Source organism: Eutrigla gurnardus (genome assembly GCF_963514095.1).
Source record: "Eutrigla gurnardus genome assembly, chromosome: 5".
Lineage (NCBI taxonomy): Eukaryota > Metazoa > Chordata > Actinopteri > Perciformes > Triglidae > Eutrigla > Eutrigla gurnardus.
Genome location: NC_139919.1, coordinates 12,813,526 through 12,831,008, shown reverse-complemented (window position 1 = coordinate 12,831,008; position 17,483 = coordinate 12,813,526). Strand labels below are relative to the sequence as shown.

Sequence of the window (17,483 nt, the reverse complement as noted above, 5' to 3'; positions counted from 1 at the left end):
GGATCTATTTGGAAACAGGATCAGACGTTATGCTGTTTTGAGCCAGGTTCCTGATTTGGAGTCACGATGAGACAAACTTCCTACAGATGTGAAACTGTGACTAAGATTTCACTTACTAAATACAGCATCAGTGTGTTTAATTCACTTCCCCAGGTGCAGTTTCTGGGATTAGTCATCTGTCTGGATCCTCAACATACAGTCTTGAAGATAAAATAGGTCTCATATAAAATACAATTTGGCAACTAATATATAGAAACTTAAAAATGTTGTTTAGTCCGGCTGCACACAAACATATTCGTAGTTCGTTGTACATTTCCTGCTTTTTGACGATTTCCAAATACAGGATTACAGCTTCTGTCAACAATTTGTATTCCTTCTTTTAAATCACAGCCAGTAAGTGGAGGTTTACACCATTGGTGAGCTCACCTGTCCTGAGGCTGAGGACTACACTGTCTGCTGAGGAGCTGAGGTCTGGGAGAGTAAATCTGCAGCAGACATTCTTAAAGGGGGTTAATCTCCTTATAACTGCTGAAGACTGAGATGAGCTTCAGCTCTGTCACTGCTAACAGGAAGTTCTATTAAGACAGGACTGCAGTAGTATTAGTAGTAGAACTAGTAGATGTACTTGGAGAGACTCCAGTACATCAGACAGACTTAGGCGACAATACAATGGCAATACTTAAAAAAGATTAAATAAACAGTGCGGTATCAGCAGTATACAGAAGACTCAAGCAAAAATAATTGAATGACGAATGCAGTATGAGGAGGGAGAACATTTGTATTATTACATACAATTATATCAGTTGTGTTGTTGAACCGACAGAGGAAGTCCTGGTAACGCTTTAGAACGCAGCCCGCAATTAAATGATTGTAGTGGATGAATTATCTTCCAATAAGATACCTGCTGGTTTGTAAATGTAGGTACAGAAGAAGAAAAACAGACTAAGAAAGTAGACTCTATTTATTAATATTTTTTGTAAATACTAGGTATCTTTGGGTTACAGTATTGCACATAATCGCTTAAAAGTGAATATAAAATATACATTTTGTTCACACAATATTCCCCAAATTGCAGTTTTGTTTTCCAGTAAGTAACTTATAATGTATTCTTTCTTTCCTCCAAAATGCCCAATTGTTGCACGCTTGTCCCCATAGTCTCATTTTAAGAACTCTATTTGTACCCGATTCATACGACGACATCACACTGTAAACCGTGGGCTGCATTATAAAGTGTTACCAAAGGCTTCAACCGATCCCATTATTTCCTCCTTCAGTATATTCCTTACGTGTCCCATCTGCAGGTCTACTGAGTGTATGTGATCAGACAAGAAAGGCGCACACTAACACTGATCAAAGGCTCACGAACAGGAGTCCCCTTGTCCCCAGGAGCCGGGGGCCCCAATGCGCTCCACAGAGAACACAAGGATGTTATTGTGCAAAGAGACAGAAGCAAAGCCCACCTGATCGCTGCTCCACCAATCACATCTCCCCTCTGTGCTGCACCTCAGGTATCCTCTGTCTGCCCTCTGGGTGGAAAAGGGGTCAAAGGTCAGGAAGACAGAGAGCACCTGTTGGCAGGACAGATGGAAAGTTAGCCGAGGGACGTGCTTCATCAAGTGAAGTACAGTGAAGCGTGAGAAGAACTGCGTAGTTTTACAATGTACTGAGTACATTATTTCCCTCTGAGATGAAGTGAAGTGGAGGTACCTGTGTAAAGTGCAAGTACAACAGCAAAGCACATTTACACAAAATGTGGATCCCCACCGTGACCTTGCTGATCACATGTCGATGCATCAGTGATTTGTATACAATATATTATTATACAACATTCTGTCTGATGAATATTTACTTTTGATACTTTAACAATACGTTCATACTTTTACTTGAGTGACATTTTGAATGTGTTCTGTAGTATTTTGCCAGGGTAGTATTATGACTGAAGTACTGGATCTGAATGCTTCTTTCACTATTATGTACATCACAAGCGTAGCCCTGCGAAGTACTGTCGCGATGTATCGTAGCAGCTACATCCCACCGCTGGCTGTTTCTATGGCATACTGAAACAAGATGTTCCTGTCGTCGGAGCTCCTCCCTCCTCTCCCCGGCAGGAGGAGCGCTTCCCTCTGGACCGGTCCTCCCTAGATGTGACGGAGGCGCGCACCCCCCCGCCCGCTCCCGTGACGCACAGATGCTGGAGTGGAAGCGACAGGCGCGCTCATGTCGGCGTTAGTGAACGCATCGAAGACCGGAGACGGGGAGAAGATCTGCCGCTTTGCGTCCGCTCGGAGCCTGAGACCGCGGGGAACGATGCTCAGAACGAGTCCCTCCGCGGGCAGCAGCACTTAGAAAGCTGCGGTCCATCCATCTGGACACTTTCCACTCCTTCCCCTTTGAGAAGAACCCAGCCAGTCACCTCCCAGCTCTTTGGCTGTCTAACCCTAGTTTGACGGCCAACCAAGGTTTAATTTGAGCAGGATGTGGAAGACCGGGATCCTCCTGCTACTCTGGGTGCTTTTGGCGTCCGGTGAACTCCAGCACGAGACGGAGCCGCGGAGACTCCCGCCCCCGGGAAAGTTGGATTTCGGCTATGTGCCCGCGGGAGTTTACGAGACTCTGGCCCATTATGAACCGGGACCGATAGGGATCCTGTTCCACATGGCGCACGCTTTCCTGTATGTCGTGCAACCCAACGCGTTCCCACAAGGTAAGCGCTCCCACCCAGTCTCACGGTGCCACAGAGAGAAATCCCTTGGGGGGTCCGGCAGAGGCTGGCAGCAGAAACACTGTACCGTTTCTAAGAATTGCGATAGTGAACTTTTAGAAACTGCATTCACATCTGACATCTCGTCATGTAGGATCCACTGAGATCTGGATCATAGTGGATCTCGTTGGTTTCCCTGGTTGGGACTGATGGGTTTTGTAACCCGTATTTGTCCATCCCTGCCGCGCGCCTTTTGATTTGCGCGCACAGCTGACAGCTTTCTCGAAGGTGGTGTTTCTGCCCGCGGGGCACTTTATGTCAGGATAATTACAATTAATGAGCCATCACGTGCTCAGTGGCCGGTTCACACACCTTTTTTTTTTTTTTTTTGCCTGAGTGAATCTTTGTCCCAGACACCCAGAGAAGCCACAGTGCGCGTGGCCCCACACACACGGGTCTTCTTGGATGCTCAGAAGATGCGGCTCCGCTCCATGCGTCACAAGCCTGTGTCCATACTCCGTCGGAACATTTTGCAGATTAGCAGCTCACTGAGTCACCTTGTTAATTGAGTAATCCCATAAGCCCCTGCTCCATATGTTGTTGGCCTTTTCGTTTCCAGTTTGTCACCAGCACCCGGGGGCTCGTGGCCTAATCCTATAGAGCAGACCACTGCTTGGTGGAGTGAATTCATTCATGGCTGCACCCGCCACATGATGCACGGAGGAGAACGGAAATCATGTGGAAACTGTGGGTTTGAAGTCAACAGTTCAGCAGAGGAACGCTTCTGCACGTCTGCAGTTTTGTCCTTGGGGAATTCATTATTAGTTTGAGGTTTATCAGAATCTAATGGCGCGATTAAAGGCCATCTGCTTATTAATAGCTGCAGTGCATGCTGGATATTTAGCACAGTGCATCCAGATCTGTCAGGTTTGTCCTGATGAACACAAGCTGGTTTGAAGCAAACCGCTGGAAGTTGAAGTCCGTACCTTTTGTTTGGGAAACACAACTTGGAGTTACATTAACGTCTTTAAGACAAGTGAAGAAAATAATCTGCCAATAGTTTCCACTCCAGTGGTTTGTGACTGGAGGTGATGCAGATGTCAGAGCTCTGTGTATGCTGAGTGGATGGGGGTGTCTCTGTGGTGAACCACAGCAGCAGCCCTCTTCCAGCAAACATTTCAAGAATGAATCAATCTTCAGGAAAAAAAACTGTTCTTCCTCACCAGTGCTATTCATCTTCTAGTCAGTTGTTCTTCAGAGGGACGCTCAGCGTCTCTGGGGGACGTAAAAGCACAGATCTCACTGCGCACATCCTCTTTTTGTGCAGACAGGCGGTTGACAGCCAGTCACAATTACGTCTGCATTATTGTGAAATTAGGGCTACAGCGAATTATTCATCGTTCAGTCAATAACACCACATAAATTCAAAAAATAGGGAAAATTTGCATGAAAACGTCCCACAGGGGAGGGTGACAAATCTCCAGTTAGATTGTTTTATAATGCACAAAAAATAAATTTACAATGATAAAACAAAATCACTCTTCATTTAAGAAAGCTACAATCAGCCAATCTTTAATCAATTACCTGAACAATAAATCAGTTATCTTAAAGCTCCAAAACTAGAACAAACTCAACAACACCATCTCCATACAAATAAAATGGGGTATCATTTAATACCTACTCAAAGTCCACTTACCTAAAAAAAAAGCTTCAAACATACTTGTAAACCTTGAGTTTGGATCAGTGAGTCAAACTACCACCACGGTAGTTCAAGCAGCTCGGACCTTTGTTTCCTGTCATCTCGCGGCTGTAATAATACTTTAAAACAGAAGAAACAGGCTTCAACAGATCTGACAGTTGAGCAAATAATTCTGTTAAAGTTTAAAAACAATACAACACGTCAAGTTTTGTAGGTCTCAAACAACATTTCCATGGACCTCCGTGTTTAGCACCAGCTGCTGGATGGATAACACTCGAGGTAAAAGGAAAACGTCATTTGCTTATTTAGTCAGTAACTAATGAACAGACAATCTCAGCCTGATGTATCGGTGTCGGCGTAGAAACCACTTGGTTGCTGTGTAATTAGCGACACCCCGTCACCACGTCTTCCACGATCACTGCGTGACATTTTACATTGTACAACGTCTTTATAATCTCATGAATGTTTGATGCGGTCGACTGACGCGTTCATTCTCTGCATCAAACTGGCTCCCGGCTCGTAGGAGGTGTTATTAGCAAAGAAGCATCAAATGTCGATCAACGACACCCACACGAAGCAAATGAACAGTGACATGTTCTCTTTTACAGTTTCCAATGGCTGTCCGCTGCAGTGTGGAAGTCTCACCTCTCTCCCCCCTCTCTCCCTCCCTCACACCCACCCACACTCTCACCAACACACAGCTGCTACATGCATTAATACACAGGCTGATGTTCAGGATCATTAGCCCCCCTCAGACGTGCAACACACGACTGTGCGGGCTTCGTCAAGCTGTTACAGTGGCTTTTCTTCATCGAGACACAGGTGGTTATTACGTAAATCTTCATTACAGCTTCATTCAAACACGACCCGACATTTCGGGAACGAGCCACAATGCTCGAGAGACAGTCAACACCTTTCACGTGAGAGGAAGCAACGTGACGGTTGGGAAAGAGTTGAGAAGTTCAATGATATGAAGGAACACAAGTGTTTTCTGTTCTCTCTCAGACTCCGCCGCTGAAAAAAGAAGAAGGTATTTTTCTGTCCAAGCCTTAATTAATAACGACCATTATGTCCTTCTTGTGAATCTCTCAGGTAGAGAATTCTGCTGCCTAAATTAAAAAGACCAAGAACAGAATGGAGTTGTTTGTCCCGATCACACAACGAGGAAAATTACTTTTAGAGACAGATTAAAGACTCAACAATAGAAATACCTTAATGGGGTTTTTACTCCAGTTTCCGATTTATCAATATTTACCAATGTGGAAGTGCCAAAAACTGCAGTTCTTCTGGTAGCCACTTGAAGCTGGCTCCAAAAGTGAGTCAATCTCCATGGAAACCTTTGTTAGAGTTGAGTTGAAATGTCCATCCGTAGCTATCTAGCTATCTATCTAGCTATGTAGCATTTCTGAGTGAAACAGGAAAGGCAGACGGGACATAACGTAGGGAGGAATTCAATTTCATCATTTAAAAGATCAGCTTTTGCTTGATCTTAAATGTTTAAAGGGGCATTCTTCATTTCAGCTTAAATGTCCAACTTTACAAACAGAAATAAACATGATTACAGCCTGTTAGAAGAACGGTCTTGGTCTCTGTAACTAATTTCCCCTTTAACTGATAACTGTATGGGGAGTGAATTTGTATATTACCTACCCATTTTAATTATATTAAGGCATTGCCCATTATCAGAGTTAGGCTGTATTGTCACTGCCATGGCTGAATGGCCACTTTGAGCACTTCAGAAACCTACGGTTGTCTCCATGGAAACTACGTCCATATTACAAACAGTCTATGGTGGACAGCCACCTTTAGCTACAAGGGATTTTAATTATTCATCCACGACTCTAATAAAACCAATACATTTAACTTTCAGTTTTCCAAGTAAGTCCTTTAATTAATCTTGGTGTAAGTCAGCCGTTGTTTGCAGAGATGCATTAAGAGCCTTCTGCAGTTTGAATAGTATCATTTGACGCCTGTGGGTGAGCGCGGGAGCTGATGCCAGCCACTGTCATGCAGCAGATCCCTGTTGGAAATCTTTCCTCATTAGAGTCTATTCCCTCTCCTCGAGAAACCACACCTACAGATAACAGAGGCTGAGTCAAAGTCTGGCATAAATTCAAGACAAGTAGCAGTTGCCAGGGAAAACCCATCACCAGCCATGGTGTGTTTTAATATGTCTCACTGCACCAGTGTGGTGGGAGGTAAAATAGCTCAGGTTATACAATCTCAGGCCATGTTTGTTATTGAACACGCATCAGAAGGGAGTCCAGAGTGGGGTTTTTCACAGCTCAGAAGCATGAAACGACTGTGGTGTTCAGTGAAGGACAGGAGCAGCGCTTCAAAAGATTTCTAACCAAGGACAAAGCAGAGATCGAAGCTCTCCGTGATGTGCATCAAAGATTTACTGGAATTGTAAAGTAGAAGACATTTTAGGTGTAATGTCTTTCATGTTCCGAGGAAGAAGTCTCTGCCTTTTTACCGTTTAATGCTGAGATATATCAAGTATAATGGTAACCAAGGGTTATTTCGTTTTTATTAAAATTAAAATAATAAAATAAAATGTCCTCTCTCTTCTTTGATGGTTGTATACCAGCATAAGGTTTGCTGACATTTAACATATTACAAGCCGGTAGTTAAATATAATTATAAACATTTACGGTTGACTAGAAATATGTAGTCTAAAAACGAATAAACGGCTATTCCAGATATTTAGATGGGATGTTTAAAGAGACACATTGAAAGGTGCAGATGAAAACTTATGCCTCTCACTTTTAGTGGATTGAGGGTTAGAGGAGGTGAGGAAAGCAGCACCAGTAGCTCCAGTGGAGCTGCTCAGTGGCCAGAAGATCTGACTGTGGTTGAACTGGGCTGCTTTTGGGTGTGAATGTATGTAACTGTTCAAGCCGAAGACAGGTCGGCCCTCAATAGTGTAAATAAAAGTTAAATAAATAAAGATCGGCAGTGCCTTTGCTAAGGGAAGTTCAACGAAACCACCGTCTGGAGAATGGAAGGTTGTTTTATTTTTGCTTTAACTTATTATGAAGTAACGTTACTTAGTGGCTGCCTTGGTTCTAACTCGGGAGAAACAGGCTGCACACGGCACAAGAGTAGGAGGAGAGACTCCGTGCTGATGGTAGAAAAGACGTGGACTGTGATTACTCTGAGCAGCATTGGGAATAAAATGCAATATGATATACTTGACTATTTTCCTAGCTTTTTCCCTGATGGTCTGATTTAGTCTTATTCAGGGAGGCTGTTGTCTGCTGTCACTTTACCATCATGTGGCTCTAGAATGACTAATTTGACCTAAAACCAAGGTTTATTAAAGAATACTAAACAATTACACTAATTGTTGTTTACACCCACACACTTAAGTTCTCCAAATTAGAACATGATAGCAACGTTTTTGCTTAGAATACAAATTACAAGCATAGCTAATCAGTGTTAGTGGATTAGACTGCACACAGCATCTTTGGGCACTGTACAGCTGAAGTGGAAATGTCAAGAACTGACAGCTGACTGTGAAGAAAAACTGCATTAAAATAAATCTGTTTGTAGAATCTGGTCCTCTTTAATTTAGCCAACAAAGCTGGTTTTACCAGCATTGCATACTTGGTTAATTTTGGTGCCAAATAAGATTAACTTCCATGTAGATGAGGGGAAGGTTTGGTGTTGTTTTAACCTTGAACACAGCAGAGGCCATTAACTCTCCAGTGCTCAATTTGACTGCACAAACGTACCTGGTGATAGAAATAAATGAAGTGAGCCCACACGGGTCAGTAATAGCACCCTGTCTGGCTCGTGCTGCAGGCGCTACAGTATGGTAGTACAGTGAGTAAAGAGTGTCCTTCCACTGGAAGGTCGGAGCTCTAGCCCCATGACAGCAAGCATCTGCTTGGCTGAAGTGTCCTTGAGCAACATACTGAGTTTCACTGTGTTGCTGACCCTGCACTTAAGCATCTCTGTGGAGGTTGGGGAAATATTTACGTGTCAGAAAAGGCAAATTAAGTTATGACTATGATTTTTCAGCATTTTTGCAGACAGTTATAAACATGTTCCTAATTAGAGATTCTTTCAGCATCTGTGGAGATTTCCATTAGATCCTGTGGTGATTCCCCAAAAGGGCTTAAATTTGCAATCATAATATTTGGCAGATCTGAATCATTTCTCTATTTATAGTATCAAAAACAAGTGAGTACCAATGACTTGCAGAACCACATGTGCTGAAATGATGAGCTGGTGTCTGTGTTTTCTAATTTTGTCATTACCACATGTTATTATTAGAGGGAGGAATCTGGCCTACAATTTACCTGTTTTTCATTGTTGAAAAATCAATCCATTTTATGATCATGGTTTGGGTTTTAATTACTTTTTCAATAAGGTTACATAATACAAGATTGGAAGCACATCTACTGTCTCTAAACATGGCGACAGCTGAGCCACATGCTTGCAGCTAACAGTGCTAACAGCACTAACGTACCGTACTACGTACACGTGCTGAGAAGGTTTGAACAGTGTTTACTTGAGGGGAGACTGGAGGGTGGGTGCTATGCTTCCTGAATTACACCGTCCTGGCTGTAACTGCCTAATGGAGAGCAGTGCAGAGCGGTAGCCATGAGTTAGCCAGTGAGGTGCACTCACATGCACGGTCATACACCAAACCCACACAACGCCGGCCCGGTTATGAATACAAAGAGTGGAAAAGCTCCGACTTCAACACACACACACACACACACACAAACACACAGAGGGAGAGGCTTAATTCTCAGCTCAGGTAGACATTGCTCCACTATATCATTACATAGCAAAGGTTTTTTGCTGCTATATTAATGCTCTGAATGTCGTATACTGCACCTTTGAGGTTAGGGGACATTAGTTGTCATGGTTACAATAACAACCATGTGGTTAGAGAACAATTGCGGTCTTGGTCAAAATAAACAAACATTGACTCTCAGTTGGAAACGGGAAATGAACAGCTTGCTAAAACTATTTTTTTCTTGGGAGGACAGTCTCGCTATTAAACTATTAAAATATTATCAATGCATATTTCATATTCATGTTGTTGTCTTCAGGCAGGCTGAAATATGGCCAACATTTGCTGACACACATAAGGATGTTCACTTGCCCATTAATGATCAAACCCTGAAGGATTTTCTTTGACATTTCAGCCAGTATCATGTCTCAAATGTTTGCTGGTGGAAACATGACTAATGTTTGCTTCAGCCTATTGGATGTCCACAAATCCCGACACTCGAGAAAATGGGATCATGTTGCTGCTTTCCATTAATCTGTAGGACTGAATAGCTGCTCTGTGGCAAACATGTCTGGATGTGTGGAAGGAGTTCAATATTTTAAACTTTTCTTTGCATCCATCTGTTACTAGACAAGATCAAATGTCATTGTGAGAAGATTCACTGAGGCACAACATGCAATTATCTAACCAAACAGACATGATTGTGATCTTTTACAGATCCTAACTGTAGCGTACAAACATATGACACGCATTTACAATATATGACATTTGAATTTTAGAAAACCATCCTTCTATAAATAAACAGATTGAGGATGTTGCATCTGCTCCTGTACCTGACCCAGTCATACTGTAGTAGCATCTGCACAACAGAAAGTGATGTATATGGCTCCTCTGCAGTGTTTTTGTGCCGTCACATAGAGTCATGTCATTGCACTGACAGTGATGGCCCTTGGCACCATTAACAGGCACAGCCTTACTGGCCTACAACACAATGCCAGCTGATTACCAGAGGCACCGTGTCACTGCAGCACAGAGATAAGGAGGCCATCGCAGGTTAATGACAAACATTTCGGAAATATCCTAATATCTCTCTGCCGATATTTACAGATGTTTTATTTAGTGGTACACTTTGTTTTAAAAAAGAGAAGAAAAATAGCTTTCTCCAAGAAATACTGTCTGAATTCTCTGTTTATCATTCAAACAACACACATTCACTACTGTTAAATCATAAACTGCTGACCTCTGATAGTATTTCCGAATCTTCAACTAGAACCTGTCTCTGCATTTGGCATCAGGATTATCTCATGAAATGTCATGAAACTCGACTGCAGATAAAGTACCCCATGCACTGAAAGTCACATTTCTGCACCTCAGGAGGATTACATGGTGCAGACAAAACTGATACCTAAAAGGTAAAAAATAATAAAATGTAGCTTGTTTTTGCTGTTTTTTCTTCTTTTTTTGTAGTGTGCATTGGCTTAAACTCACCAGGAATAAAAGCATTGTTTTTGGTTATTTTCCTACACTCTCTCTCTTTTCCTATTCTCTGTATATAGAATCATAAAGCCTCACTAAAGCAATCAGTTAGTCCATCAGCAGAAAATGAATCAACAGCTATTTTGATAATTGATTAATTGTTCAATTTAACAAGCAAAATTGCAAAGAATTCCAGCATTGCAAATGTGAGGAACTGGTACTTTTCTCTGTTTTAAATAATCGTGAATTTAATATCGCTATATTTTGGACCAACAGTAAATGTAATATGAAGTCCTTGGGTTCTGGGAAAATTGTGATGAGCTGTATTTCACCATTTTCTGGTATTATGTAGTCTAACCAATTTGATTAAAAAAAAAGGCAGATTAATAAAAAACAACATTTGTAGCCAGAATATTCATTGTCCGCTGGCCTTTTTATGTGCCAAACATTGGCATGCAACTTTATGTTATTGTCACATAAATATTTTATGGTGAAGGAACATAATCTTCCCATTATCTATATTATTGTGTTTTAGAATTAATCTGTCACTGTGTTGCATTTGGCGGTTAGTTGTTAATCGTGTGCTTCTTTTCCACCAAAGAGGTTTTCTAGCAGGTTAAAAGATATAAACTGGTAACGCTCTCGTCACACACCGTCTTCTTTTGCATTTAATCTGCTGCTGCCCCAGCTTTGTCAGAGAAGATCACGCTGCATAATCAGAATACAAAAAGAAACATTGTACATCACTTTAATTCTTCGCCTGCAGTTCCAATACTGTGAAAAGATATCAAAATAGCCTTTAGCTACATGTTGTTACTCCTGAAATGGATCCACAAATCTGGGATTAGTCATTTTGAAGGCTCAGCCAGCCAGATGAGGTGGCTGGTTGTAAATGAAGCGCTTCAATCCAAAATGATTATTCAGTCATTTAAATACAAAACACTGACAATTCCAACACTAACACTAATTCCGAGACCTGATTTATGCCCTAAATCCTCCTAAAATGGACACGATGTTACCAAGTTAAAAATGGTGCATGTGCTTAGAGAATTGATTATTTGTAAGAGACAGGCAGCGGCTGAACATAAAAAAAGATAATTGAAAAGTTAAGACAGTTAACTTCTGACAACCAGAAGCTCAACCCCAATTCAAGTGGAAAGGTTTCCCCCTCACCTTCAAAGAACTTCTGAACATACCATGTTTACCTGGAAGAATTAAAGATGGAGGAGGAGACGACAACAATGTTGTCTCATCCTTAATCATGGCTCTGTTAAACTTGTAGTTCCATTGGGTCTATTACTTTAATTCGTCTACTCGTGTATCCCTATGCGACTTGTAATGCTTTATAGGATCATGAAACATTTATTTATGACTGACAAGCCACTGAGGGTGTGCTTTCTTAGTAATAAAACAATCAAAGAGTCAGCGGTTAGATTCCTGTCACAACAGCTCATGTGTCAAGAACCGAGAATCCTTAGCGTAGGCTGCATTCAGACAGAAAACATTCCTCATTCATTTGAACTGCGTCTGACATTAATGCGGCCTTTCTACCTATGTATTACCTAAATTAACTCCTCAATCGATGCAACAAAAGATAAAATGACGGCCACCATGATGAGTTGTAAAATCCTTTCATTGGTAGCCAAAAAAACACTTTCTCAACAAGGCAGCCTCTTGCATTTTACAACTGTTGATGATGATGACATTAGCCATTTAAAAGGAATTCATGTGCTGTAATTATCAAGTCAGTTATTCTCAGCTTTGTGCCACCCTGCCAACTCATGTATTGTGATTTAACCCCCAAGTGGTTTTGTCCCGCTTGGATGGCACTTATCTGTGCCTGACTGTGAGAGAAATCACTGTTCACCTTAAAATAGTGTTTAGCATTTAGGGGGATCTATTGACAGATATGGAATATTACTAAGTATATTTTCTTATAATCACCTTGAAATAAGAATAGTTGGGTTTTCTTTACCTTAGAATTGTTTATTTATATCTACATATAGAGCAGGTCCTCTTTCTGCAGCCTGTTGCCCCACCAGGTTTCAACAGTAGCCCAGAACTGACTTGAAGTCGGTGAAGCCTCACTGTTTGATGGCACCAAATACTACACACTGGCAGTTTAAGGGAACCAGTGCAGAAGAAGAGAAATTTAAGTGAGGAAAGCAAATAAACAGCTTTAGTCAAGAGGGCACTCACTCTTCTCATTTTTCGTGTTCATGTTATCTGATCATTTCAAAAAACAAATTATTTCATAACTCATCTGGAAAGAAGCCAATAAGTGAACACGATTGGTGTGAAAATGCTAGGCTAATCCTGCTTTGTATCGCATATGTATCATAACAATGGCTTGGATATTCCTACTTTCGCTATTTGAATGATGAATATAGACCACTGCCACCTGCTGGTGAGGAGGATCAATTATTCTCATTCAGGTGCAGAATGTACGTGCTAGCTGACCGTTGGCTGTTGTTTATGCGGCATGTTCAAGCGCAACTTTGTGGCTAAGACACAGGCAACATGATGCAACGCAATAGTCAGCCTTCGTTGCCACTATTTCTTTGATGTTAGTTTGGTGTGACTGGGCCTTTAATTCTTCTACACTACCATTTCCCATTTTTTCCTTGAACAGAGGGCCCAAGATGAGTTTTGTTACAGAATCAAAGACCCCCCCATTGTGACTTAATTTGCTTTCAAATATCCCCAACAAAAACAGTGTATTAATCTCAGCACAATGGTTATGAAGTGTAAGGGTTAGTTGTGAAGGAATTGAAAATGACTAGTGCTTCAAAGAAACACTTTTGTAATTGGATGTGCTTCTTACATTGATCAAGCTTTGTTTTAAGTTGTATTAAGACAAAACAAATGGTTGAATTCAAGCAGCACTGCATGACTCCATCACAACGTGTTGCGTGGCACATTTCAGAGCAAGAGGCCATTCACGGTGTCATGGAGTCCCAGTGTTAAAGTGTGTTCTTACAATATCAATGGGAAGAAGCAGATAGACTGAACAAGCAGCTCCTGGAATCTGGAAGGAAAGTGATGCATCTCATGTACTACACAGTCTGCTTCACCAGGGGCTGGCATATCAGCAGACTAAGTAAGGGCAGATAAGAGCTATGGCATTAAGATTGTTGAAAGTTTGTGACATTTCAAGGTAATATTATAATGCCACCATTAGCTTAAGCTCCTAGCTATCTGACAGAGCAGGTGAGAAATGTGGCAAAGCCAGAGGGAGTGAAAGCACAGGTAGAGGCGAAGATCAAAAGATCACTGGAGCAAGTAAGGCTGCAAAGAGATCAGCTTATTTAAAGAAGCAGGAAAGCAAAAAAGGGAAAAGAAATACAGGCAGCGCGTTGGAGTAAGAGCTGCCACTTCCCTGGGTGCTGCTAAAGCCGTGTCTCATTTGGGAACGTCATATTTGGGTCAGGCCTGGTTAGCCAAGCAGGAGAGGCGAGGGCAAGGCGAAGCGAGCGGCTCAGTCCTGCTGAATGGATGGCAAGTCATGCATTCTTTGTTCCCTTGTTCCGCTTCATTGGTGAGTACAGTGGTGCCCGCTAAGAGTGGACTCTGGGGACATGCCGGGTTGTAATTGCAGATGTGTGGCGGTAAGGGGTCAGCCTGCCAACGCTGGAGATGACTACTCTAAACGGCCATCTTCCTCCAACATGGTTGGGACCGTTCAGCCTCAGTGCCACTCGTCAAACCTCTTCACAAGATGCTTGTCGCCTTCACTCAGCGGTGCAAAGACCCAGAGTTGGATAGGTCACAAGAACACGGCTGCGTCACTTTTTGGGCCTGTATTGTAGCTCTAAATGCAAAGCTGCATGTCAAGCATGCTCAATCTAGAAAAGCAGCACTGATTTTAAGTGGTTTAGGGTCATTACCAACCAGCCCTTGTTTACTTTTTCGTCTAGTTAACACATAGCTGGTACAAGAAAAACAAGAAAGCTTCTCTGTGCACAATGCACACAGTTTTTATTAGCAGAATAACATAAATGGCTAAAATGAGCATGGATAAGTTTTTTGTGCAGTCCTCCTGAGGAAGTTATGGCTTTACTCATGTTACCTGCTGACAGGTAGATGTAAAGATTGTCTCCTTGGATTGGTCTGCAGGTCACAGTTCCTGTCTGTCATCGTCACCTTTGTAGCCCGGCTTCAGCCTCGATTATCTGATGGTAATCTGGGACGTTGTCTACCTGGGACAAACTGCAGAGCAAATCCTATTGGCTGTCTGTCCAACAGTCAACATGTTGACCAGACTGCTTGGCCTTTTGTCCTTGAACCTTTAAATAGCCTCTTACACTAGTAAAGGGTAGAGTAGAAAGCTCATAGATACATAGATGTATAGCAATGCAAATTAAAAATGATGTGAACTGCAAAGCTCCACGACTAGTCAATACTCTTAAATAGAGTAAATAGAGGTGTGTACAATGCTTGCAAAATAAAACAAATATCATCATTATTGCTCTCTTTCTGTCAAGACGTCATGTGGCATCCCAGACACTGCGTTGTTTGTCGTCCACTATGTGTAGTGTGTCTACGCCGGATAAAACAAATGTACTAACCCATTGTTCGATCTATGCAAACACCCAACGACGGGCCGGTCAGGCTTTAATCAAGTCTATATCATCCATGGAAGTCCATGGAATGTCTAAGCATAGTGCTGAGCTGAAAGATATACTACGGTATGTTATGGTAAGATACAGAGCACAGAACAGTGTGTAATACCACATAAATAATTTACCAGATAAACCTGGATGCCGTTCGTCTCGATGTTCACTAGATGTAACAGGTTGTCCAGTCAAGTTAAATCAGCACAGAGTAGCCTGAAGCCTGAAACAGAATATTAAAAAAATGTCAATGTAGACAAATTTTCCCAAGATCAGATAATCACTTTTTAATTTGCCTTATTAGATTGACCTGATTAGGTATTTAACAATATTGTTATGGACAGCCATCTGCAGAATGTTAATCAGCTTATTGACTGCTGAGAGATACCCAGTATGATACATAGTAGACGGCACTGTATGCATCTCTGCAGACAGTATCACTCTACTTTATGTATATCATTCAGAGCCCCGCTTCACAGGATTCATATTGCCATTTCTCAAAGTCAGTGGACAATATTGCAGATTGAACTCCCTCTGCCATATAACATTCTTTATTATTGTCTGTTGCCATGTCGCCCAGATTTATTTTTATCTGTGTGCGCCTCCCTCTCCTTCTGTCATGCAATTCTACCCACCAATGTGATTTCCACTTGAGTGGAGACTGTCAAGTTTATTTACATACTAAATCTGCAGACTGGATCGTATTTACAGTACAACAACATGCATGTATTGGTGCATGCGAGCAGATAAGAGATGTGGATGTTAGTTTGTTTTCTATGAATGTTGCTCATGTGCTCATCAGGCTCCAGAGTTAAGTGGAGTGTGGGTCTCTACAGCTGTACATATAGCCAAGAGACTCAGTTGTTTACAAAGTGCTCATAATACACATATGCATTTACTATATGTACACGGATGGAAAACCTCAATATCTAACAAAAGGCTGAGAACAAACTGGCAGAAATGTAAGGGATAACCTTCTCACAGCAGGTTAAGACCATCTAATACTTTTCTTATTAGTTACACCATTGTGGATACAAAAGAAGGAGGCACACTCACTCTCTTAACCTCTCAGTTTAATCCTGCAAATGTCATTGGTGGGACCATTGTTACCAAGTCATCAAGGTAAAGATTAACAGTTTTAAATTAAATGCCTCCACATTGTAGTTTTGTAAGTGTGTGTGTGTGTGTCTTCTCCTGTCTGTTGGTTGTGTAAAGCTGAGCCAGATTCTCTCCCCATAGTTACAGATTCTATGGTAACAGTGTTTACCTTGTGGAGTTGTTTTTACACCAAGCTCATGGGAAGATAGCTCTGATGAGAACAGTCAGGACACACACACGCGCACACACACGCGCACACACACACATACACACACACACACACACACGCCTGTTGTCCTTTATCAGAAACCTTTCAGTTAAATGCCAAGTCGCTAACGTGCTTCACTGGAAGACATTTACAAAAACAGGATCTGATGCGACCATGAATTTAGTGAAGGAAAACCCCACAAAATCAGAGTTTACAACATCTGTTTATCGGCATATGTTACTGTTTATAACACATAATTAGTAGACAACACCACAGGTCATATCAGATTGATATGATTTTAATGTCTGGGATACTGCAACATTATGGTGTTGTTATTAAGTACCAGTAGTAATAGAATCTTTGCATCATTAGGGCTGCACAATGAATCAATTTGAATTGCTATATGCCCAGCAATATTTTTCGAAGGGTAAATGTGTGTCACAATACTATTTTGCTGAAGAGATGTGCCAGCCTGCACATCATATTCTACAGACTTGATAAAGCTTTGTTTTGTACAGCAATATTCACACAATCATATTTTTAGTATGTTATTCAATGAAAATGAAAATAATGATGTAAAAAGCATTATTCCCTTTAATATCAGAAATTGTATTGCAATATTAGTCAAAATAATCACAATTAGATGAGGATTGGTTTTTGAAACCTTAGATTTTAGCAAAGCCCACTTGTGGTCATCGATGAATTGGAGTGGATCAAACAAAGCATGATTTCTCTTCTCGGGTTGTTTAATTTTTCTATTCTTCAAGGCCTAAAGAAGTAAAACAATTCAGTGTCTTACAACGAAAGAGCAAATGCTAAAAATGTTTCAGAAGAGATGAGACATGTGGGAGAACTATGCTTTTTCATATCCTGTTAAATCTCTCAGGACCTGGATGTGTGAAAACGGTAAAATAGGAAGAAGATGGCTGCTCTCAGTC

The 17,483-nt window shown here is 41.5% G+C and overlaps 1 protein-coding gene across 3 annotated transcripts in view; it reads left to right on the top strand.

The window, feature by feature from the left end:
• Nucleotides 1-2,109: 2,109 nt before the first annotated feature.
• LOC311013083 (prominin-1-A-like) overlaps nucleotides 2,110-17,483 on the top strand; it is a gene marked incomplete at its 3' end in the record, with an annotated part of 78,100 nt that continues 62,726 nt past the window's right edge. For 2 of the 3 annotated variants that reach the window (XM_084008988.1, XM_084008989.1), the window contains exon 1: nucleotides 2,110-2,704. In XM_084008988.1, the coding sequence (XP_083865114.1) occupies nucleotides 2,476-2,704 (229 nt within the window). In that variant the 5' untranslated portion in view covers nucleotides 2,110-2,475. The remainder of the gene's footprint in view (nucleotides 2,705-17,483) is intronic. The other variant, XM_084008990.1, reaches the window with a different exon arrangement.